Source organism: Canis lupus, chromosome 3, assembly GCF_003254725.2.
Source record: "Canis lupus dingo isolate Sandy chromosome 3, ASM325472v2, whole genome shotgun sequence".
NCBI lineage: Eukaryota > Metazoa > Chordata > Mammalia > Carnivora > Canidae > Canis > Canis lupus.
In genome coordinates, this window is record NC_064245.1 from 91,965,706 (window position 1) to 91,988,042 (window position 22,337).

Sequence of the window (22,337 nt, forward strand, 5' to 3'; positions counted from 1 at the left end):
GCGGCCCCACGGCCTGGCCCTTGCTGACACCAGCCTGCCCCCCAGCGCCTTGCCTCGCTCCCCTGGGAGGAAACCCCGGGGCGGGGGGCTGCCTGACGGAGAAGGGGAGGCCACTGAAGGGTCACTTCGCAGCACAGCCCTGGGAGGGAGGAGGGGACGGGGAGCTGCGGGGTGTGAGTGCCCATGGCGTGGACGGCCACAGCCGAGCAAGGACCCCGAGAATGCAGAAGGCACATCAACGGCAGAAGGGGGATCCCGGGGAGACTCAGGCAGACGTGCAGGTCTTGCAGCTCCTTCTCAGATGTCCTACGTCACACGTGTGTGCATGTGTGCACATGGAGTGGGTGGGTGGACTCGGGGAAGGCAGGGGCGGGGGGAGCGCTGTGGTGGGGCCGTGACCTGCGACCTCAGGACTGGGATGCACATCCTGGTCCCGTCCTCCTTCCCAGTGCTCGCAGCCCCGCTGAGGGGGCAGTAAAGGGAGCTGGGGTGTGCGGTGGTCAAGGTGGGGCGTGGCCTGCCCGGTCAGGGGTGACTTTGCTCAGCACCAGACCACCCCTTGGTCACAGTGTGGGTCCCTGCAGCCGCTAGGGCCAGAAGGTGTGGAGCCCAGGGCCGCATAGGGCATCATGTGGGAGGGCTCTGCACCTGGCCCCCCGCACGCCCCCGAGCGTCCTCTGGGCTGCGAGGTCACAGCTCACGTCCACTGTCAACCTCAAGTGTGCAACGTGTTGGTTGGGAGAGGCCTTCCCAGCTGTGGCAGGCGGCCCTCCCTGTCCTGGCCTCACAGCCGTGAACACATGTGCTTGCAGGCAAACTGCAGTCTGTGCCCTGAAAATGTGTAGGCCACGCATGGGGGCCCTAGATGGGGCTTGGGGTGAGGCCTCCCGGTGAGTGGAGGGCCCTTCCCGAGGGTGGAAGCTGCTGGGTCATGGCGGGAGTGACGCTGCGGCTTTCAGGCCTAAGTGCCGGGGGCAGAGGTGGGGCTGCGGCAGGTCAGGCCCCGGGCCAGCCCGCGCCGCCCGCCTGTGACCCCGATGCACGCTGCTCACCTTGTACACGAACGTGCACACGAAGTCGATGAAGCCAACCTGTAGTTTGGGGAGCTCGGCTGCCTTGTTCCGGTCCATCATCGGCTTGTGGGGGAGCAGAGACACCTCCTCTGAGCCTGCAGGACTCGGCCCCGGCCCGGCTCGCAGCCCCGGCGCACAGTGTCCGTGGGATGAGGGCGGAGCCTCTGCTCGGGGCTGAGCCTCCCGATGGCGCTGGGCCTGGACGGGGGCGCCCTCCCCGCTCGGGGCCACCGGGCAAGGCCCCTTGCCCGCACCCGAGCCCCTGGTCCTTGGGAGCCACCCTCGGTGCTGACCACAGCCCTGGCTTGAAACCCTGTGGGCAAACTGCAGGTGCCCTTCCCTCGGTCTGGCCCTGGCCCCAGAGCCTCCACCTGAGGTTGGGCGGCCCTGGACAGTGCGGTGCTGTGCCCGTGCCCTTGGGTCACGCCGAGGCCGCGTGGACGGCGCTGTGCCCGTACCGGTCCACGCCGAGGCCGCAGTGGTCCAGCACGCCAGTCGAGCCACGTTGCTGACCCGAGGACGTCAGCCTCGTCTGTCCCCCGTGTGGGCCGGGCCCCGGCCACGGGCCTTCCCTGGCACCCTACTGTCCCCGGGCCAGGCCTTCCCGGAGCAGCTCCCAGCCTGCCCGAGCCTCACGGCACAGCCTGCTCCGGCCACTCTCACAAGGACTTTCCATTTCTGCCCGGGCACCACAGCTTCCTGCAGACCCTAGGTCGGGGTCTACACCCTACCCAGATCTCGAGCCATCGAAGTTCACACCCACCTCGTGTCACATGACCAACCCCACAAAGTGAGACTGAGGTCTCCGACCCCAAGTCCCCAGGGGTCCTCTGTGTGCACCAAGCGAGGCCCGAGGTTACCAAGGAGCCTGGTGGGTAGAAGATTCTGGAAGTAACACTCACAATAGGCTGCTGATCCAGAACTGTTCTTTCCAAGTCCCCTTGTTCCCAGAACTCAGCCGCCACCAACAGAGCAACCTTGGGAGGTGGGTGCATAAAAGGCAGTCATCTTGGGGGGTCAGCGCTTGGTCAGAAATTGAGGAAAGAGGCTCCTGCCCTCCTCTGCCCTCGGTCTCCTGTGTCCCAGGCCCTCTGGGGCCCCAATTCTTCAGGCTGGGCCTAGTGCACAGGGAGCTCATTGGCACTTCCCAGTGTGGCCGCCAGCCAGCCCTGGAGCAGGGGTGGGGCAGGGCTGCAGGCCTGGGGGCTACTTGCAAGAGAAGGTTCTGTAACCCTCACCTACCCCCCCCACCCCCCACCCCCCCCCCGCAGGCTTCCTCTCCCTGGTCTCCCGAGGCAGGGGCCCTGCATGACTTCTGACCTTGCTCTGGACTTCCCAGGGCTTGGTGATGGCAGACAGGTCACACGCCGTCATCATCATGGCCCTGCGGGCAGACGAAGCTCCAGAGCGCTGCTGGCCCCCTCCCACCCCTCCACGGCCACCTCGCACTCCCCCCACTGCAGGCCTCACCCTCGTGCTCCCCCCCTACCCCGGCAACCAGGTATTTATCAGGCAGCCTCCCTGTGGACCTCGGGGGCAGGCCTGCAGCGGGACCCAAGTCCTGAATCCCCGTATCGTGGTGCATCAGCGGAGGTTCATAAAGTAAGGAAATCACTGCCAAGGTCACGAACTAAGGAAATGGACCGTCTGATCCCCAGTCCTGTCCTGTCCTGTCCCCCGCAGAGGAGGAGGAGCAGGGCAGATGGAGCGCTGGCTTGACGCTTTAGCAAAGCCGTTTAGAGACGAGCTGCTCTGTTGTGGCCCCCTCGGGCAGGACCGGGGGTCTTCTAGTTTTGTGGGGGGACGTCTGAGATCGACCAGCTGGGGGGGCTCCTGTCGCCCCCACTGCTCACATGACTATCTCCTTCCGCGTCGTCTCCAGGGACAGGTACTCCACCCAGCTCTTCCTGTCCTCGTAGTTCTTAGACTCATCCACGATCTTCTGGAACATTGTCCTCTTCCTGAACCCCAAGAACAAAGAGTCGACGCCCCGCCCCCTTCCTCCTCGACCCTCACCCAAGCACCCTTCTAGGAGAGAAACCGAGGCAGAGAGCCCAGGTCTGTGGGGCCCCTGCTCCCTACCGCAGCCCCCCGCGGCTCCTGGCTGCCCCCACAGGGAGGCGGGGGGGGGGGCACCCACTTGAAGTAGAGTGCCAGGTCGGTGGCGATGATGGCTATGTCCATGAGGTGGATCACGTGCTCGTGCTGCCGCCGGTTCAGGTTCTGGTAGATGTTCAGGGTCTGCGGGGAGGGCTTTGGTCGCGGTGCGGGCCGGTCTGCCCCCCTCCCGGGTCCGCCCGTGGGTCCCTGTCGGCCCGGCTCCTACCCCAGGTCGTGGCACCGCCCCCGGGGGGCCCAGGGGACCCAGGTGGCCTCGGGCTGGCGCTGGGAGGCGCTCGGCCCCCACCGCTGCCTGAGACTGGGGTGCACCCCCCTCCCTGCGGGTGTCAAATCCAACCCACCGCCCTGACCCCACTGCAGCCCCCGACGGGCCTCGGAGGCCGCTCAGAACTCAGAACCCTGTGCTGTCGTCGCTGGGCCGGGGGTGCGGGACCTGCCCCGAGCGGGGGTGGGGGTGGGGGTGGGGTGACACGGACCTCCTCGGAGAGCAGGAACTTCCCGAACTCCAGGTGGTGCCGCTCCAGGATGGAGGAGCCGTGGAGCTTGGCCAGGGGGTTCTGGGATCTGCGGCGGAGGTTGGCTGGGTCAGAGGCCCGCAGCGGGCTGGGGGCGCCCCCGTGCTTCCCGCGGCGCGAGCTCCGCGCAGCCCCCGCCCCCGGCGCCTACTTCATCTGGTACAGGTTGTTGGTGCCGCGGTGGTCGATGTCGTGGCACAGGCCCGCCGTCACCATGGCGAAGGCCTCCAGGTCCGTGTAGTAGCTCTTCAGCTTGCCCGTCTGCGGACACAGGCACCGGCTCTCGGCCTCCGCCCGCCCCAGGGGTCGGACCCCCCTCCCACAGGGCGCCCGGCCGGCCGCGCACCGTGAGCAGCGTGAACATGGTCTGGGCCACGTTGAAGCCGTGGCGCCAGTTGTGGTAGGTGATCCTCCGGTACCCTTTGCTCACGGAGAACAGGAAGCGCACCAGGACCTAGGGGAGGCCGCTGGGCTGAGCACCGCGGGCCCAGGCCTGGGGGGTGGAGGGGTGGCCGCCGAGGCCCAGGCTCTAGGGTCCAGATGGGTCTGACGGCACCCCGCAGGCACCGCTTGCACGCGCGCGCGCGTGTGTGTGTGTGTGTGCACGTGTTTGTGTGTGACCCCGGCGGGGGCCCCGGGCGCCACGAGAAGCAATAACGCGTCCTCGGTGACTTTGAGGGTCAGAAAAGGATTCTGAAATCGAAGCAATTCTATTAATAATTTCTGTACTTCTTTCTTTGTGTTTCCCTTCAGTATGTAGGGAAGCGGCTTCTGAGGCCGCCAGCGTGCACCCGTTCCCAGGGGAGCGAGAGGCAGGCTGCTCCTCACTGGAGGGGGGGAGCGGGCTCCCTGGGGAGTGAGGTGGAGGCGGGGGGTGCTCCGAGGGGCTCTCCGCGTTCACCTGGCGGCCTGGGACGCCCGCTACCGACCCCCATCCACCTGCGCCCACACATCCCCTCGTCCTGCATTTCCTCTGGGCACCTGTGCGCGCCCTGCAGGCCCCGGACCTCTGACCACTCGTGACCACTCTTGGGGCTCAGACCTGGGACCCCTCGCCCTGCCCCCCACCTCCTGAGGAATCTGGAACTTGCGGACCACGCCCAGCTCGTAGTACATCTGGATGCCGCACTTGACCAGCTCCAGCTCCGTGCACTCCAGGTCCGAGAAGTGGAACTCGTAGATGTCGAACTTGCTTGGCCCCGGCAGCACCTCCTTCTGTGGGTGGACGGCGGGCTGAGGGGGGCAGGCTGGGCTGTGCCCCTCCCAGCATCCTCTGTGCACCTCAGACGCCCCGGGAGCGTGGGGACAGCTGCCCTTCCTGCGGGGGGGACACTCACATGCCTGTGGTCCCCGGCCCCACCAGGACAGCAGGGGCGGGGACACCCCAGGCACACAGCTCCCCGGGATGGGGAGGGCTCCCGCCCCTCGGGCCTCCAGGGTCCACCTGAGGGGTGGGGGTCAGATTCTGACCAAGAGTATTCCCAGCTCATCCTCCTCACAGTCCGCAGGCTCCTTCCCCAGGCGCTCCCTCGTTGGCTAGGGGGGAAGGGGGCCGGTCAGATGGAGTGAGCCGCCCCCTCGTGGGGGGGACGGGGCCCCTGGGGGGGTACAGGGCCCCTGTGTGGGGAATGGTCCCTTGTGGGGGGGAACAGGGCCCCTGGGGGGGAATGGTCTCTTGGGGGGGGACAGGGCCCCTGGGGGATGGGGCCCCTCGTGGGGGGGATGGGGCTCCTGGGGGCGGGACGGGGCCCCTCGTGGGGGGGACAGGGCCCCTTGTGGGGGGACGGGGCCCCTCATGGCGGGGACGGGGCGACAGCACCCCCTGCGCCCCTCCTGGGGGCCCAAGGTGGCTTCTGGCACAAGCCGATTGGAAGCCCCAGCCGCAGCCTCAGAGGTAGGTGACGGTGCAGGCAGCGGCTGCCCTTCCCTGGGTCCGTCCCGGCCTCCCCGGCACATGGACGACGCCTGCGGGAGGCCAGCACGCAGATGACCGCCACCCGCTCGGGCCCGGGACGCAGGGAAGGGACAGCCGCTGGCTGCGCGGAGCCTGTGGGCCGCCAGGGGGGCTCGGGGCTCGCCCACAGCCTCCCTCCCCCCGCGGGATGGCCTGCCTCCCCTCTGGGCAGAAGGGGCCGCGGGCGACAGGAGTGGTACCAGGATCAGCTGGATTTCGTCCTTGTCGCATCTCACGTGGTACAGGACCATGTCCTGGGCGATGTCCTTGCGGTTCTCCAGCTTGTTCATCTTGTCGTAGGTGTCGGTGTTCAGTACCGACCAGCCCAGGAACTGAGTGAGGGACTGCGGGCAGAGCGGCGGTGCCACCACCCGTGGGCGCGTCCTCGGGCCGCAGGCGGAAGGCGGCGAGGGCTCCCCCGCTGTGCCCGTGTCCCCCCCGGGGCCACCCCGAGTCGCGCTTTACCTCCATGAGGACCTCATCCTGCTCATCGAAGGGCTTCCCGTCCTTCCTGTTGTAGAACGTGGCAACCCCCACGATCTCCTCCTTCTTATTGACGATGGGCATGGAGAGGACGTTCTTGATGACCCAGCCCGAGTCGTCCAGGGGCCCTTCCTGCAGGGAGAGGCGTCAGGGTGCCCACCACGCTGCTTGCGGCCCGGCCCGTCACCCAGCGGGCACGAGCCATGTCCTCTGCCCCCAGGCGGCAGTGAGGGCTCAGGGTTCCTGTGGGCTCGGCACCCCACCTCCACCCCGTGCCCAGGAGCTCCGGGTCCGGGGGTTTGCGCCGGGACCTCTCCCACGGGCCCCAGCTGAGGCTACGTGCCCAGCAGGTGGCTCCAGGGCATGGGTCCCGTGGTCACGCAGGCTCCCTGGCTCCGAAGGCTCCAGCCCGGTTGGCCCTCTGCCCCTAACGCTCTCAGTCCTCGGGAGTGGGGCCTTGCTGTCCCTCTGCCGGCCCCACGAGTGGTGCAACTGTTCCCGACTCGCGGCCCCAGAGCCCTGGCCGGTCCCGGGAGAGGTCTTGGAGACCAAGGCCAGTGGCGTGGCCCCGCTGACTCGGGCCCTGCCCGGAGGAGCCGGCCCCACGGGAGGCCCCTTCCAGCCGGGCCGCGCACCCACTGCAGCCACCGCACCCACCCGCACCGCGGGGCATGCGGGCCGCCTTGGCCCTGGAGGTTTGGAGGTGGTTTCTTGAGCAAACGCTGCTTCGGTGCAGCCTTGCGGAACCACAGCGTCTTCCTGCCGAGCATGACACGTGTTCTGCAAGGAGGGGGGGACGTACCTGGAACGTGAACATCTCGTCCGCGGCGGTGTTCATGATGTTACAGATCTGGAAGAGGACGGGGACACTACTCGCCTGGCGCGCCCTCCGCAGTGGAGGTGGCGGGCGGGGCGGGAGGGGCCCCCAGACTCACAAAGCCGCTTTCTGCCACGTAGGTCGGAAGGCCGCTGGCCAAGGCCCAGTGGTCGGCGGGGGGCGAGCTGCGGGGAGAGCAGGGCGTCGGGCCGGGCTGCGGTTCAGGGCTCTGGGTGTCCGTGTATTCCCTTTCCGGAGCTCCGGGGCGGTGGGAAGCTCAAGGGCCGTGCCCCGGGAGACTCGGAGGAGGCAGGGTGAGGTTTGGGGTGTCTGAGCCGCTCGTCCTGCCTCTGCTACACGGAGGCCCCTCAGCCTGTCGGAGCCCCCCTTCCACTGGAGGAGTGCCTGGAGCTCAGCGTTGGTCCCCTGGCCCGCCGGCCCGCCCCTCGGGAGCCCAGTCCCTTTGTGGGACCTGCAGGGTGGGGTCCTCGCAGGCTCGTGGGGTCTTGGGGCCACACGGCCAGCAGCTCTCCCCAGTCTCGCTGGTTTGCAGCCCGGCCCTGCCCCCCACCCAGCCACGTTCCTTCTGGGACGGGTTTCCCATCCCCTCTCGCCCTACGGGCCGTGCCTTCTGTCCCCCCAAACCCCCCCACCCCGGCCTGTGTGGCTGGGTGAGCTAAGAAGCGACCCTGAGGGATGTAAAGGTCAGTTGCTGCTGGCGGGGCCACCTGGATGGCTCACCTGGGCCCCTGGAGGTCCACCCTGGCCGTCACAGTGTCTCCCGCCCTCCCTCCCCGTCCTGCGCACCCCACAGCCGAGGGAGCACCCCCGGGAGGCTGCTGAATCCATGTGGTGACTCCCCGAGGCCCACCCAGCAGGGGTCTGGGGTGCCCGCCCCCGCCGGCCCTTCTCGTAAAATCCTGGCACTTACGGGATGACCTTGATGTCCTCCTTGCCATGGAGGATGTAGTCGATGACCTTGTAGAAGACGATTTCCTGTGAAAGGACCGCTGCGGTGGTGAGCGGCCCAGGGCCAGGCCACAGAGGGAAGCCCCCGGAGGGGAGGGGCCCCCCAGTGCCCGCCCAGACGTGCACACGCACCTCACCAACACAGCTATGCACAACCTGCACGTGCACACGGGGAAGTGCACACATGCGCCCACGCCGTTACATACGACCACACACGCAGACCACCCCCCGACACTCGTGGGACACACGCACGTTCTCTGTCCCGCTCAAGCCCACACACAAGCTGGGTCCACTCCCCCTTCACATGGACGCACACGGCCCACTGTACACACACATGCACACACACACACAACCGTGGCAGGTCATGGTCACAGCCACGCCACGTGCAGGGCCTCTTCTACACCCTTGGCACACGGCGCTGTGAGGAAGGCATCTACCGCCCTCATGGGGAAGGTGGGGACACTGAGGCATGGCCGGGCGGGGTAGTGTGCCGCAGATTGGACACACAGTAAGTGGCAGATACCTCTGCCCACGCTTCCATGCCCTTTTCACCCCGCCTCTCTCATGCACAGGCACACGCGCGTGCACACACGTCTACACGGTTCCTCACGGAGCTGCTACAGGGACTCAGGGTAGGACACAGGACAGATGCTGGTCGTCCCAGAGAGGCTGACAACCTTCCCCTGGAGAACAGCCCCCGCCTCCCGCCCCCGAGCAGCGAGCAGCGGCTGGAGCCAGGGGCAGCACAAGCGCTCAGAGCCTCCCTCCCACGCCCACGCTGCTCAGGCTGCGCCTTGCCCCTCCTCCCCGACTCACACGGCCGTCGGGTGTGCGTGGGCCCGAGTACGGCTGCGCTTCTCCCATCAGCACAGGCCACACGTCAAAGAATTCCTGAGCAGAGACAGGAGGGACAGATGGTCAGTGAGGCAGCACTGCGGCGGCGCGGCGCCAGGAGGAGCACGGGCCTCACCTTCTCCTTGGTCATGTCCAGGAGGCCCACGGAGTAGCGGTCACAGTTCAGGTAGGCCCGCACCGTGTAGAAGGCCTTGTGGAACTGCCTCTCGATGTCCGTCAGCTCCTCAAACACTTTGTTGGCCGACCACAGCAGCACCTGCGGGGCACACCTGTGAGCCTGTGGCCACACCCCCTACGCACACCTGGGGAAGCACAGCAGCACTTGGGGGCACACCTGTGAGCCTGTGCCCCCCCCCCTCCACGCACACGTGGGGAGCACAGCAACACCTGGGGCACACCTGTGAGCCTGTCGCTCCCCTCCACGCACACCTGGGGAGCACAGCAGCACCTGGGGCACACCTGTGAGCCTGTTGCTCCCCTCCACGCACACCTGGGGGGCACAGCAGTACTTGGGGCACACCTGTGAGCCTGTGGTCCCCCTCCACACACACCTGGGGAGCACAGCAGCACCTGGAGGCACACCTGTGAGCCTGTGGCCACCTCCCCTTCCACGCACATCCGGGTAAGCACAGCAGCACCTGGGGGCACACCTGTGAGCCTGTGGCCACTTTCACCTCCACACACACCTGGGGAAGCACAGCAGCACCTGGAGGCACACCTGTGAGCGTGTGGCCACACCCCCCAAGCACACTTGGGGAGCACAGCAGCACCTGGGGGCACAGCAGCACCTGGGTGTGAACTGTCACTCCCCCCAACACGTACACACGCGTGGGACCGCAGAGGTCCGGAGCCACCCTGGCGGGTGGGTGAGTGGGGGGGCGGCTGCATGAAGGGTGAAGGCGGAACTCTGAGCAGCCCACCTTCCCCATCAGCCTGAGAGGCCGCGTCTTGGGAACGGGCATTCGTCGCGTTCCACCATAGAACGGCTCGAGGGTGGCGGTTCAAGGACCTGCTCCGTGAGCCTTGGCCTGCCCAGGTCGTCGGCCCGCGGGTCACTGGCCAGGCCCAGAGGAACCCCGTGAGGCCCACCCTCCAGGCCGCCGCACTCGCCTCCCCGCTACCTTCCGGCCGTAGGGCATGTCGCCTGGTGCCAGGGCCTCCTTGCACGGCTGCCCCCAGCCCCTCGCAGACCCCCTGCTGTCCCAGGCAAGAATGGGCCCTGGAGACCCCTGTACCCCGGAGCGCTCTCACCAGGAGGCAGCGCAGCTCCCACGCCCCCGCCCCCCCCCCCCCCCGCAAGGTTCCTGGAGACCTGATCCACCCACTACCCCCCGTGGCTGGAGGAGGCTTTTCTGGTGGCCTGGCCCTGCCCCTCTCTGCCCATCAGTGTCCAAGGCCCATGGCCCTCCCATGTGCCCTCGGCACGCACTCCGAGTGGCCACAGGGCCTTTGCACAAGCTCTGTCCTCTGCCTTTGCAGCACTTCTCCAAGGCGTCCTCACCTCGGAGTCTGAGCCTAAAGCCGTTTCGGGGGGGGCCAGTGCTCGGCAGCTGCCCCACACGCTGCTCCACTCTGAGCGGCCGGCGAGGGCTGCCCACCCCGCACAGGCTCGGGAGGCCGGGTGGTGCCGCGGTTCCGGATCGCAGTGCTGGGCACCGAGACCTCGCACCTGCGTGCGCGCTGGCCCCACGGACGCCGTGCAGCTCGGCACTCTGGGGCGTGAGGTCCGGTCCCGGGCCGGCAGCTGCCTGAGCACGGATACACGGGGCAGCGTGGACCCACAGCCGCTCACGCACTGCTCGGGGCCCCCCTCCGTGCTGCTGGCCCGCACCCCAGTCCTGGGGGCTCTGGGACACAGGATGCTTCGCCCTCCCCCGACGTGGCGAGGGGGCCACCCATCTTCTTCTCCTCAGCTGACTGCCAGGCCTTGGTCTCCCCACCCGTAAAGTGGGGACAGTGACGTTCGCCCCTCAGGGTGCTGGGAAGAAGACTGGAGGACGAGTCAGGCTTCCCCGAGAGCCCCCCACGAGCAGTGCGAGCATGTCTTGGGGGCCTTTCCAAGCGCCTTCATCCCGGGCGTCTAACCCCCACGTGCCCCCTGGGCCCCTGCGGACGGCGCTCAGGTTAGGACGGTGAGGATGGGGAAGCCCGGCTGGGGGAGGCCGAGGGGCCAGCGGCGTCGGACAGCCTGTCCCCGGGAGGAAGATGCACAGCACGGCACCCAAGGGCGACCCTCCGTGACTCCCCGCCCCGGCCCATCCCTCCCTCCCGCACCACCCCCGCCCCTCCCGGCCTGCTCCAGTCGGGCCTGCGCTGGCCTCTGCTCTGAAGCAGGTTCTCTCCTGGCCCTGAGGACGTCGGGGCTCCATGGCTGGGCCACACGTCCAGCAGCCCGGCTCACCGGGGGCCGCAGCCGCCCCCGCCGTTTCCTTCTTTAACTTTCCCAGCCGAGTCTGGCACACGCAGTAAGCGTTGAGGTGGGACACCGCGGGATGAACCTTCACATCTGTGGAGTCAGGATCTAGGACCAGCGCCCTCCCTGTCCCTGCCGCCGCTCGTCTGAGCTCCACCCCCTGGACTGTTCTGGAACTTGGTCTAGGTGTCTTCATGTGCTGCCTGTGCTGTGTCACTGTGTGGTGGCTCTTCCTGACTCTCCTGGGGCCTGGGCCTCCTGGACGGCCTCTCAAGCACTGCCTCGACCCCAGCCTGGGGCCTTCTGAGCCTGCTCCTGCCCTTCCCGCCCCGGGACGCCAGGCCAAGGAGACCCCGGCATCGGCTGACACCCTCCGTGTTGCCTGGTAGAGAGGAGCAGGCCAGGGCCCTCAGGGTCAGTGGACGGGGCTCAGGCTTACTTGCTTGCGTTTCTTAAGCAGCCTCCACGCCCAGCAGGGAGCTCAACGCAGAGCTTGAACTCAAGGTCTTGAGGTCAAGACTGGAGCCGAGATCAAGAGTTAGACGCCTAACCGGCTGCGCCAAACCCAGCTTCTTAAGTGAAATCTCATCTTTAAAATATAGGAAACTTGTTGATTCACAATAGGGCCTCACCTGGCTCACCAAGGGCCTCTTGCCTTCTCCCGTCCCCTCCTTTAGGGTGCAAGTCACACCTCATCTCCTGGACCTCGGCCCCTCCCTGGGGAGGGGTCACCCCTTCCTGACATCAGCACCCAGCACACCAGCGCCACCACATGTCACGTGAACCAAACACCAGGTGGCCGACGGGCCCGGAGCCATGATCCGCGGGGTGCTGCGGCCCTGCTCTTCATGGACTTGTGCTCCGACATGAACCTGGGGGCAGCGGTGACCTCAGAAACAAAGGGGCGGACAACAGAGGCCTGCATGGCCTCCTGGAGGGGAGTGCTGCCTAGTGAGGCCTGACCCACACTCCCCCTTCAGGAGGCGTCAGGATGCCTTCATCGTTTCCTTGCTATTTCACTAGAGTTCACCATTATCCATGCTCCTGGGGTGATTTGTCATGGGAAGGTGGTCTGTACTACGGCACATCCTCCCCAACTCTGTCCAGGGCCATCACGCGGGGGCCGCCGCCAAGTCGGCTGGCACTGCCCAGCGGGGAGAGGCGTGCCAGCCCCTCCTGGCTGCTTCCTGACTTCTGAACGTTTCTCCTCGGGCACAGGACAAGAATATGGGGCCAGCAGCTGAACCCTGGGCTGTCCACATGGCCTCCTGAGATTGTCCGGTCCTGGAAGGGCGGTGCCTGTCTTGTGGTCTTCAAGTGAGCCGCAGGCCGCGGGCAGCCTAGCAGGTGGAAGAGGACAGAGTCCTGTCCTGTGGGGCCCTTCATCCAGCTTCTGGCGCCCTGTGGCCCGCTGGACAGTGGGAGTCACTCTGCTAAAACTGACCAGTCACTTGACTCAGTAGATTTCTCATGGAGAAATTCCAGCATCCGTGGCTGCACCTAATGTTGACCTTGTTGCTTCTGTCACTTCTGACCAAATGGCTTCGACGCTTCCGGAAAGGGACTGACAGGAGCCCCTGCGTGGAGTGTGCCAGAAGGGTGGTCAGGGCTGAGGGGCCAGGGCCCTGCTGAGTGGCTGTGAGGACCCTGGAGAGCTGCGAGGTCGGAGAGGAGGGGCCCTGTTCTCCAGCACGCGGAGGCCAGGGGGAGGCAGCCGCAGGCTTGACGGCAACTGCGCAGGGGCGGTCCCTGGTCACTACGGACCTTTCTCCCCGAAGGTGTGTGAGGGACAGCCCTGTGCTTCGGGCAACTTATTTACGGTTAAAATGTTGCTCATGGTATGAGGTGTCAGAAACAGCTTTCTGCCCAGACGGGGGGATGTCTGAGCAGGAAGTCAAGGCACATGGAGAGCCGCGGACGCCCACCTCGAAGTCCCCCTGGAGCCCTGGCCGGAAGCCCTCCGTGCATGCATGCGTGTGGTCCGAGGGGCCAGAAACCTCGCCTTCCAGGTAGCCCTTGGTTCCCAGGCGCTGGCAATTCATTTGCCGGAATGATACTCATTACCTGGTTTAGAGCTGGGGTAACTGGACGACAGAACAGACAAAAATCCGAGTCTTAGGATTCCCTTCTGTGTGGGGGCGGCGGGCAGCTAGGACACGATCAAAATGAGCAGCCGTTCAGCTTGTTACAAGATATGAGTAGACCGAGGGAACAGGAGAGCAGCGCTGGATGTGGAGCTGGGGCGGGGGGTGCCCTGCAGAGGAGCTGCACAGTGTGTGGAAGCTGTTCCTGGCAGAGGGACCCCATGGGGACGATGGCTGGGGTGGAGCGGGGGGTGGGGAAAGTCAGAGGAGAGGAGGGGACTGCATGGGAGCCCCTGAGGCCACCCAGTGACGTGACCCAAGTTTTCCAAGCATAGCTCTGACTCCTGAGTCAGGGTGCAGGAGCAGAAGGACCCTGAGATGTGTCAGTGACAGTGGCAGACAGAGCCCTGATTATATTTATAAAGGGGAGTGGGGGTAGTTGGACACTGAAGTGGGGGCTCAGGACACGACAGACAGATAATTAAAAACCTGGCTTCCCCTGGAGGAAACTGCACCCCTCCCTCGACCTGGGCAACACCCAGTGGGGGAACGTGTGTGTGGTCAGGGCCAAGAAAACGCTCCCAGACTTACACCTACAATGTATGGGGTTGGATTTGAATCCTGGCCCGAGGCCACTGTTTGGAGATGCTGCTGATAAGAGTTGGGGAAATGTCCTCAAAGCAATTCTGGGGCCTGACTGAGAGGAAGCTGCATTATCCACTTCTGGGAGAAGAGGGGGCCACAGGGCAAGGGCAGAATGAGAGCAACTCAGCCCGTCAGCCCTAAGGGAGGGGGGCCAGACCTTGCCAGGGCAGAGGGATACACAGAGACAGTGTTTGAAGAGATAAGGGCTGGGAACCCTCTGAATTTGATGAAATACATGAATGTGAACTAAGAAGTTCAACAAACTCCAAATGAGATGAACTAAAAACACCGACACCAAGACACATTATAATCAACTATCAAAAGCCAAGACAAAGAGAACCTTGAAAACAGTGAGGAAGGTGACTTGTCACACACAAGGCTCCTGAGGTTGTCTGCAGATTTCTTACAAGAAATTTTGGAGGTCAGAATAGGTTGACATAATCAAAGTCAAAGAAAAAGCTAAAATCAAAGGTAAAAGAAAAAAAAACCCTGTCGACCAAGAATCTTATATCCGCCAAGCTGTCCTTCAAAACTGAGAGAGAAATCAAGACATTCCCAGGTAAACAGAAGCTGAGGGCATTTGCCACCACTAGACCTTCCCTGCAAGAAATGTTAAAGGGAGTCCTGCAGTGGAAATGAAAGGACATAAGATGGACTCAAAGCTGTATGAAGAAATGAAGATTTCAATAAAGGTAAGTACATGGGCCATTATAAAAGCTAGTATTGTTATGAGAACTAAAGCTAGAAAACATAGCTGAAATAAAGAAGACATAAATAAATTGACATGCTTTAGTCATGAAGTGGAAGACTTAATATTGCTACAATATCAATATCACTTAAAGTGACCTAGAGATTCAATGTAATCCCTATGAAAATCTCAATGATGTTTTTGCAGAAATAAAAAAACAACAACAACAATCCATCCTTAAGTTCATGTGGAATCTCAAGGGTCCTAAATAGCCAATCTCGGAAAAGAAGAACAAGGAGGAGGACTTATACTTCCTGAATTCAAGACTTGCTACAAAATTACCTTAATCAAAACATTATAATACTGACATAAAGACAGACATAGAGATCCATGGAATGGAATAGAAAGTTCAAAAATAAACCCTCACATAAATGGTCAAATGATTTTCAACAAAGGTGTCAAGATCATTCACTGGGGGAAAAGATAGTCTTTGAACAAATGGTATTGGGAAAACTGGATATTTCCATGCAAAATAATTAAGGTGGATCCTTACCTCACATCTTTTGCAAAAATTAACTAAAAATGAAGGATCTAAATATAAGGCCGAAAACTACAAAACTCTTAAAAGAAAATGTAGGACAAAAGCTTCTTGGTACTGAGTTTGGGATGAAGGCATAGTCAACAAAAGAAAAAAATTGGACTTTCTGAAAATTAAAACTTCCGTGCATCAAAGGTAAAAAGGGCAGCCCACAGAATGAGAGAGAATATTTGTAAATCATATATCTTGTAAGGGGTGAATATGCAGAAAATGTAAAGAATCCCTAAAACTTAACAACAAAAATGAGTTTTTGTTGCCCAAATGGGTGAAGGACTTGAACAGACATTCCAAAGAAGATACACAGATGGCCAATACTCACATGAAAGAATGATCAACATTACTGATCATTAGGGCAATGCACACTCGAACTGCAATGAAGTACCACCTCACACCCATTAGTGTGCTACCATAGAAACACACAGGAAATAACAAGTGCTGGAGAGGGTGTGGAGAAATTGGAACCCTGTGCACTGTTGGTGAAAATGGAAAATGGTGCCACCACTGTGGAAAACAGTATGAAAGTTTCTCAAAAAATTAAAACTAGAATGACCTAGCAATTCCACACCTGGGTGTGTACAAAAGAGCTGAAAGCAGTGTCTCAAAGGGATGTTTGTGCACTCCGATTTATAACGATGCTATTCACAGTAGTTAAAGTGTGGAAGGAAACCGACGTCCACTGATGGACGTAACGATAGCAAAATGTAGTCTCTCCAGACAACGGAATGTTATTTAGTCTTAAAAAGAAAGAAATTTGGATACCTGCCACAAAATGGACGAACCTCAAGGACTTTATGTGAAATGAAACAAGTTAGTCACAAAAAGACAGATGCCGTAAGCTTCCACTTACACAGGGTACTTTGAGTAGCCAGAAGCACAGAGACAGAGGGTAGGGTGATGGGTGCCAGGGCCTGGGGACAAGGGCACTGGGGCATTAGTATTTAATGAGGATAGAGTTTCAGTTTGGGAATATGCGGAGAGTTCGGGAGACGGATGCTGGAGTTGGTTACACGATATGAATGTACCTAATACGACTGAACTGTAGACTTGGTTAAGACAGTAAATTTTATGTCTTTTACCACAATAAAAATAATTAGAAAAAAAGTAAAGAGATGGAGAAATACTATAGCATGCTCGTGCCAATCAGAAGAAAGCTGGAGTAGCTGCATCTGTTGTAGACAAAGCAGACTTTAGAAGAAGGAAAACTGTCAGCGGTAAAAAGGGACAGTACATAATGACAGGGGGGGCATTTCTCCAAGGAGAGAGCACCCTTGCTGCGTATGCACCTAGCAAGCTGGTAGAATTGGGGGAGCAGTAGATAAACCCGCGAGCTGGCCAACTTCTGCGCGCTTCTGTCACTAATTGATAGACCTGGCGGGCAGAAAATCAGTGAGAGGTGAGCTAAACAGCTCTGGAGATAACGGACATCAACAGACCCCGCATCCAACAACAGCTGAATACATGTTCTTTCACGGTCACATGGAGCACTCACCCAAATAGACCATATTCTGGGCCATAAAACACATCTTAACATATGTAAAACAATAAAAATAATAAGGAATATATTTTCATAAAACAGTAGAATTATACTAGAGATCAGAAATTAAACAGAAAGTAGCTGGAAAATTCCAAAATATATGAAACAGAACTCTTCTAAATAATACATGGGTCAGGGCAGCCCCGGGGGGCTCAGCGGTTTAGAGCCACCTTCGGCCCAGGGCCTCATCCTGAGGCCCCGGGATCGAGTCCCACCTCAGGCTCCCTGCATGGAGCCTGTGTCTCTGCCTCTGTCTCTGTCTCTGTCTCTGTATCTCTCATGAATAAATAAATAAAATATTAAAAAAAAATAATACATGGGTCAAAGAAGAATTCTCGAAAGAAATTTATAGAGTTTGAGCTAAATGAAAAAAAAAATACAGCTTATTAAAATTTGTGGGATGTAGTGAAAGCGGTGCTTAGAGGGATGTTTACAACATTAAATGGACAGAGGGGATTAGAGGAGGATAATATTAGGAGGATAGAGGATTAGAGGAGAAGCAAGACCTGAAATCAATAATCTAATTTTAGGAAACTAGAAAAGGAAAATCAATTTAAGCCTAAAGCAAGCAGAAGAAAAAAAAATAATAAACACTAAGAACAACACTGAGCCCCCAAATGTGACAACTTAGATTAAATGAATTTTTCAATGCTTTGAAAGATATAAACTACCAACAGCCATATAAGGGGAAATGGAATAATCTGAACAGAAGCATATGTATTAAAAATATTGGAATAATAATCTCCCAAAAAGAAAGCACTGGTCCTTGACGAATTCATTGATCAAGGGAAGAAATTACATAAGAAATTACACCAAATTCAGTACAATCTCTTTCAAAGAATAGAAGCAGAGGGAACACCTCTTAACCCATTCTACGAAGCCAGCATTACCTAATACCAAAACCAGATAGAGACATCACGAGAAAGAAAAACTATAGACCAAAATGTCTTATCAACATAGATGCAAAAAATCTCCATAAAATATTAGCAAAACCAATCCAATAATGTATAAAAATAAGTACATTACATGACTAAGTGGGATTTATCTCAGGTATACAAAGCTGGCTCAACATTTGAAAATCAATTAATTTAATCTACCACAGGGCAGCCCTGGTGGCTCAGCCGTTTAGCGCCTCCTTCAGACTGGGGCCTGATCCTGGGGATCCGGGATCGAGTCCCACATCGGGCTCCCTGCAGGGAGCCTGCTTCTCCCTCGGCCTGTGTCTCTGCCTCTCTCTCTCTCCCTGTGTCTCTCATGAATAAATAAATAAAATCTTAAAAAAAAGTACTCTACCGCATTAGCAGGCTAAAGAAGGAAAAAGTAACATGATCGTATCAATCGATGGAGAACAAGCATTTGACAAAAATCCAGCACTCATTCAGAATAGAAACTCTATGCCAAACAGAAATAAGCTTCCTTAGATAGATGAAAATTCTACAAAACCCTTTAGTGAGCATCAAACTTAATGGTGAGAAACTGGATGTTTCCCCCTAGTATTGGGAATAAGGCAACGATGTCCCCTCTCACTGCTCATATTCAACGGAAGTCCTAGCAAGTGCAGTAAAATAAAAAAGAAAAGAAATACTATATATATTGATTGGAAGGGAAGGAATAAAACTGTCTGCCTGCAGATGACGTGATTGTCTATGTGAAAATACCAAGGAATCAATTTAAAAAAACCTTCCTGCAACTAATAAGTGATTGTTTTAAGGTCACAGGATACAAGGTTAATATATGAAAGTCAGTCACTTTTCTTTACATTCATCAATACCTAATTGGAACTTGAAATCAACAACACAGAACCACTTACATTAGCATAAAAATGAAATACTAAGGTACAAATTAACAAATGCAGTCCCATCTAAAATATCAGCAAGCTGTTTTGTGGGGATAAACAAACTGATTTTAAAGTCTGTGTGGAAAGTCACCCCCCCCCCCCCCCCACGGAATAGCCAGTATAATACTACAGGAAAAAAATTTAGAGAATTGATATTTCTGATTTCAGGACTATAAAGCTAAAATGATCAAGACTCTATGGTATTCGTGAAAAAATAGATGCATACATCAATAAAACAACAGAGAACCCAGAAATAGACCCACATAACTGTAGTTTGATGAAGAAACAAAGGCAATTCAATGGAGAAAGGATAATTTTTGCACAATTTGACATCCATATGCTAACAAGTGTATCTAGACCCAGACCTGACACCTTTTATAAATATTAATTCATGGACCTAACTATAAAACACAAAACTATAAAACTCCTAGAAGACGACATAGAAGAAAATATGGGTGACCTTGAATTTGGCAATGAAGTTTTTAAAAAACTCTGCTATTTTAATTCCAGTTAGTTAGCATACAGTCTATCTTAGTTTCAGGTGTACGATGCAGTGATTGAACTTCCATACAACAGCGATGCTCACCCCTGCAAGCGCCCTCCTTAATCCCCAATACCTCTCTCACCTACCCCCCACCTCCCCTCGGGGAACCATCAGTGTGTTCCCTGTTTTTGTTTCCTCCCTCTTTTTTTCCTCTTTGCTTGTTTCTTTTATTTTTTAAATTCCATATATAAGTGAAATCACGTGGTATTTTTCTCTGACTTCTTTTGTTCAGCAATATGCTCTCCAACCGTGTCATTGGAAGGGGCAAGATTTCATTCTTTGTATAGCTGAATAATATTCCATTATATCTATCAGCTGTCTCACATCTACTTTATCCATTCACCTATAGATGGACGTGGTAATGAGTTTTAAGATAGAACACTTAACTACACTTTATGAAGAAAACAATAATTAATTGGACTTCATTAAAATTTAAAACTCCTGGGGTCGCCTAGGTGGCTCAGCGGTTGAGCATCTGCCTTTGGCTCAGGTCATGACCCCGGAGTTCTGGGATCGAGTCCTGCATCGGGCTCCCCTCAGGGAGCCTGCTTCTCCCTCTGCCTGTGTCTCTGCCTCTCTCTCCTCTCTCTGTGACTATCATGAATAAATAAATAAAAAAATCTTTAAAAAAAAAAGAATAAGATATATAGATGGCAGATAAATATATGAAAAGATGCTCAATAGCATTCATCATTAGGGAGTTATAAATTAAAACAAAAATGAGATACACTTATTGGAAAGACTAAGATCCAAGTAACTGACAAGGATCCAGAGGGACAGGAATTCTCATTCCTCGATGATGGGAATGCAAAGTGGCACAGTTGCTTTTTGGCGGTTCCTCACAAAGCTAAGTAACAGTTATACCATATTATCCAGCGCTCCTCGCACTCCTTGGTATATACTCAACTGAACTGAAAAGTTACATGCTACAAAAACCTGCACACAAATGTTTATAGCAATTTTACTCATAATTGCCCCAAACTGGAAGCAATCAAGGTGTCCTTTCATAGGTGAATGTGATTCATCCACACAATGGAATATTATTCAGCACTCAAAAGAAATGAGCTATCAAGCCATAAAAAGACGTAGAAGAATCTTAAATGCATTTTAAGGGAAAAAAACCAACCTGCAAAAGCTATACACGGCATGGTTCTAACTCTATGACTTTCTGGAAAAGGCAAAGCTGGAGACAGCCAAAGTTCGGTGCAGGTGGGGAGGGAGAGATGAGCGGGTGGAGCGTGGGGGATGTTCAGGGCAGTGAGGTCACTCTGTGTGATGCTGTAATTGTGTGTCCCTGTCATGATGCATTTGTTAAGGCCTCTAGAAATTTCCAGCACAAAGGGTGAGCCTTCACACGTGCGCATAAACCAGTCACTTAGCGGTTGGGGGATTCCACAAAGGAATGCAGACTTGACGAGAGAATCAAACCACCATCTGAAAGCACCTCGCTGAAGGAGGCGAGAAAGGATGTGATCGAAGCATTTTTGGAAATAAGCAGTCTGTAAGACTAAAGACAACGGGGCTGCACATGAACACTGTCTTCCGCTTGGTAAGATGTGTCCCGTGGGGACGGCCTAGCGAGTGGGTTCTCGCTGTGCACCCACTGCGACTGAGCACTTGGTGAGTGAGCAGAACGACGGGAGCGGGTAGGGGCGGCGGGTGGGGGGGGCAACTCGAGTCCCAGCAAGCGGGGAGGCCAGGGCCACCTGCGCGGTGACCGGCCCAGCGAGAGCTCGGGTTGACCTCACGCGGATTCACAGTCACACGTGGAAGTACTTGCAGATGTGTGTGTGCGTGGGCTGGCGCGCACGTGGGCCTCCTTCCCTGTGAGCCACGGGACCCGGAGAGGCCACCTTGGTGGCAGGGAGGCGCCCGGCCCTTGGTTCCCCAGACCCTCCCCGGTGCGGGCAGCGGGGCTCCTTGGGGAACTGCTGGGTCAGGGCTAGGCCGCAAACACGGGTGCGTTGGGGCATCCGGTCGCGCCAGAAAGTAAGTGCCCCCCCCCCCCCCCCCCCCCCCCCCCCCCCGACAACACACCTGCCCGCCCCCCAGCCCACAAACAGAAGCCCGGGGCGCTGGCTTATGTGCCACGCCCCAGGCCCACGGAGAGGCTCCCGCAGCTGCAGACGGGCCGGGCGAGGAGCGGAGCCCCAGGCTGACGGCTTCCACCCCACACCCGACCCGCAGCCTGATGTAACCAGGGGAGAAGCAAATCAATAGAAGGGCGAAGGGAGCCGGACCCCGGCAGAGGCGCCTGTTCCTGAGCGGGGCTCACCGCCGCCCCCCGCAAGGCACCGTAGCCCGCAGCCCTCCAGCTGCCCCCGCTGCCCCAGCCCTGCCTGAGCAGCCCCAGCCGCCGATTCTGAAGGCCTCGGGCCATGTTCTTCCTCTGCCCGGGGGTCGTCGGGTCCTCCCCAAGGGTCCTCCCGCTGCCCCCTTAGCACAGCCATGCCCCGGGCAGGTATCTTTCCCAGAGGCTTTTTTTTTCTTCCCCAACCAGTGGGGCTGCCTATGACCCCAGACCCCTGCTCAGGCTGCCCCTCCTGCACAGGAGCCTCTCCTCCTGTGAAGCGGATTTCTAGCCCACGGCCAGGATGCACAGAGCATTTGCAGACAGAGCAGAAAGCGGGGTGGGTGGAGCGACCAGGGCACCCTCCAGATCTGCTGAGGCTCAGCCCAGGGCCGCATCTCAGCTTCCCCGGCCCCCGTGGACAGGAGCCGCCTTCTCCCCGCCCCCCGTGGACCGAGGCCGGAGGACACAGCTCACTGCCCGCGGGCTCTACACCCATCCTCGCACCGGCCGCCTCGCTCCCATCAGGCCCCACCCCGTCCTCGTGGGTGCGCAGGTACCTGGCCTCGGCGCGTCTCGCAGTTGTGAAGGTAGCTCAGGTGGTAGATCTTCAGGTTTAAGGTGCCGAAGTTCAGGTACTTCAGAAAAACCTGCAGCAGGCATTAGAATAGCAGGAGTTAGAAACCCCGGTGGCTTTCAGGTGTTCAGGTGTGCGAGGCGGAGACGCTGGCTGCCTGGCCCAGTGGCCTCCCGGGCAGCAAGCTTGGCAGGGGCCGGCGGGGGGGCAGGACCCAAGGGGGGCGGCGGGAAGAAACCCACGGGGGGTGGGACCCACGGAGGCGGGACCTGGGGGGGTACCTACGGCGGGGGGCTGGGAAGAGACCCACGGGGGCAGAACCCACGGAGGTGGGAAGAGA

At 58.4% G+C, this 22,337-nt stretch overlaps 1 protein-coding gene and 2 long non-coding RNA genes across 3 annotated transcripts in view; 2 read left to right on the top strand and 1 right to left on the bottom strand.

Annotated features, from left to right (window-relative positions):
- Nucleotides 1-22,337, bottom strand: part of PDE6B (phosphodiesterase 6B) — a 28,319-nt gene that overhangs the window by 1,268 nt on the left and 4,714 nt on the right. Inside the window, exons 3-20 of the mRNA XM_025437528.3 lie at nucleotides 21,981-22,070; nucleotides 8,903-9,043; nucleotides 8,749-8,823; nucleotides 7,895-7,959; nucleotides 7,082-7,148; nucleotides 6,949-6,996; nucleotides 6,129-6,278; nucleotides 5,864-6,007; nucleotides 5,180-5,245; nucleotides 4,778-4,924; nucleotides 4,056-4,163; nucleotides 3,861-3,970; nucleotides 3,671-3,758; nucleotides 3,214-3,314; nucleotides 2,927-3,034; nucleotides 2,394-2,457; nucleotides 1,976-2,050; nucleotides 1,053-1,136 (exon numbers count right to left, since the gene is read on the bottom strand). Of these exons, the coding sequence (XP_025293313.1) occupies nucleotides 1,053-1,136; nucleotides 1,976-2,050; nucleotides 2,394-2,457; nucleotides 2,927-3,034; nucleotides 3,214-3,314; nucleotides 3,671-3,758; nucleotides 3,861-3,970; nucleotides 4,056-4,163; nucleotides 4,778-4,924; nucleotides 5,180-5,245; nucleotides 5,864-6,007; nucleotides 6,129-6,278; nucleotides 6,949-6,996; nucleotides 7,082-7,148; nucleotides 7,895-7,959; nucleotides 8,749-8,823; nucleotides 8,903-9,043; nucleotides 21,981-22,070 (1,731 nt within the window). The remainder of the gene's footprint in view (nucleotides 1-1,052; nucleotides 1,137-1,975; nucleotides 2,051-2,393; nucleotides 2,458-2,926; nucleotides 3,035-3,213; nucleotides 3,315-3,670; nucleotides 3,759-3,860; nucleotides 3,971-4,055; nucleotides 4,164-4,777; nucleotides 4,925-5,179; nucleotides 5,246-5,863; nucleotides 6,008-6,128; nucleotides 6,279-6,948; nucleotides 6,997-7,081; nucleotides 7,149-7,894; nucleotides 7,960-8,748; nucleotides 8,824-8,902; nucleotides 9,044-21,980; nucleotides 22,071-22,337) is intronic.
- Nucleotides 1,957-3,258, top strand: LOC118354309 (uncharacterized). The gene is made up of 3 exons (XR_004814646.2): nucleotides 1,957-2,058; nucleotides 2,345-2,675; nucleotides 2,993-3,258. It is a non-coding gene; the product is annotated as an uncharacterized LOC118354309 (long non-coding RNA).
- Nucleotides 9,431-14,912, top strand: LOC112653396 (uncharacterized). The gene is made up of 2 exons (XR_004814640.2): nucleotides 9,431-10,910; nucleotides 11,235-14,912. It is a non-coding gene; the product is annotated as an uncharacterized LOC112653396 (long non-coding RNA).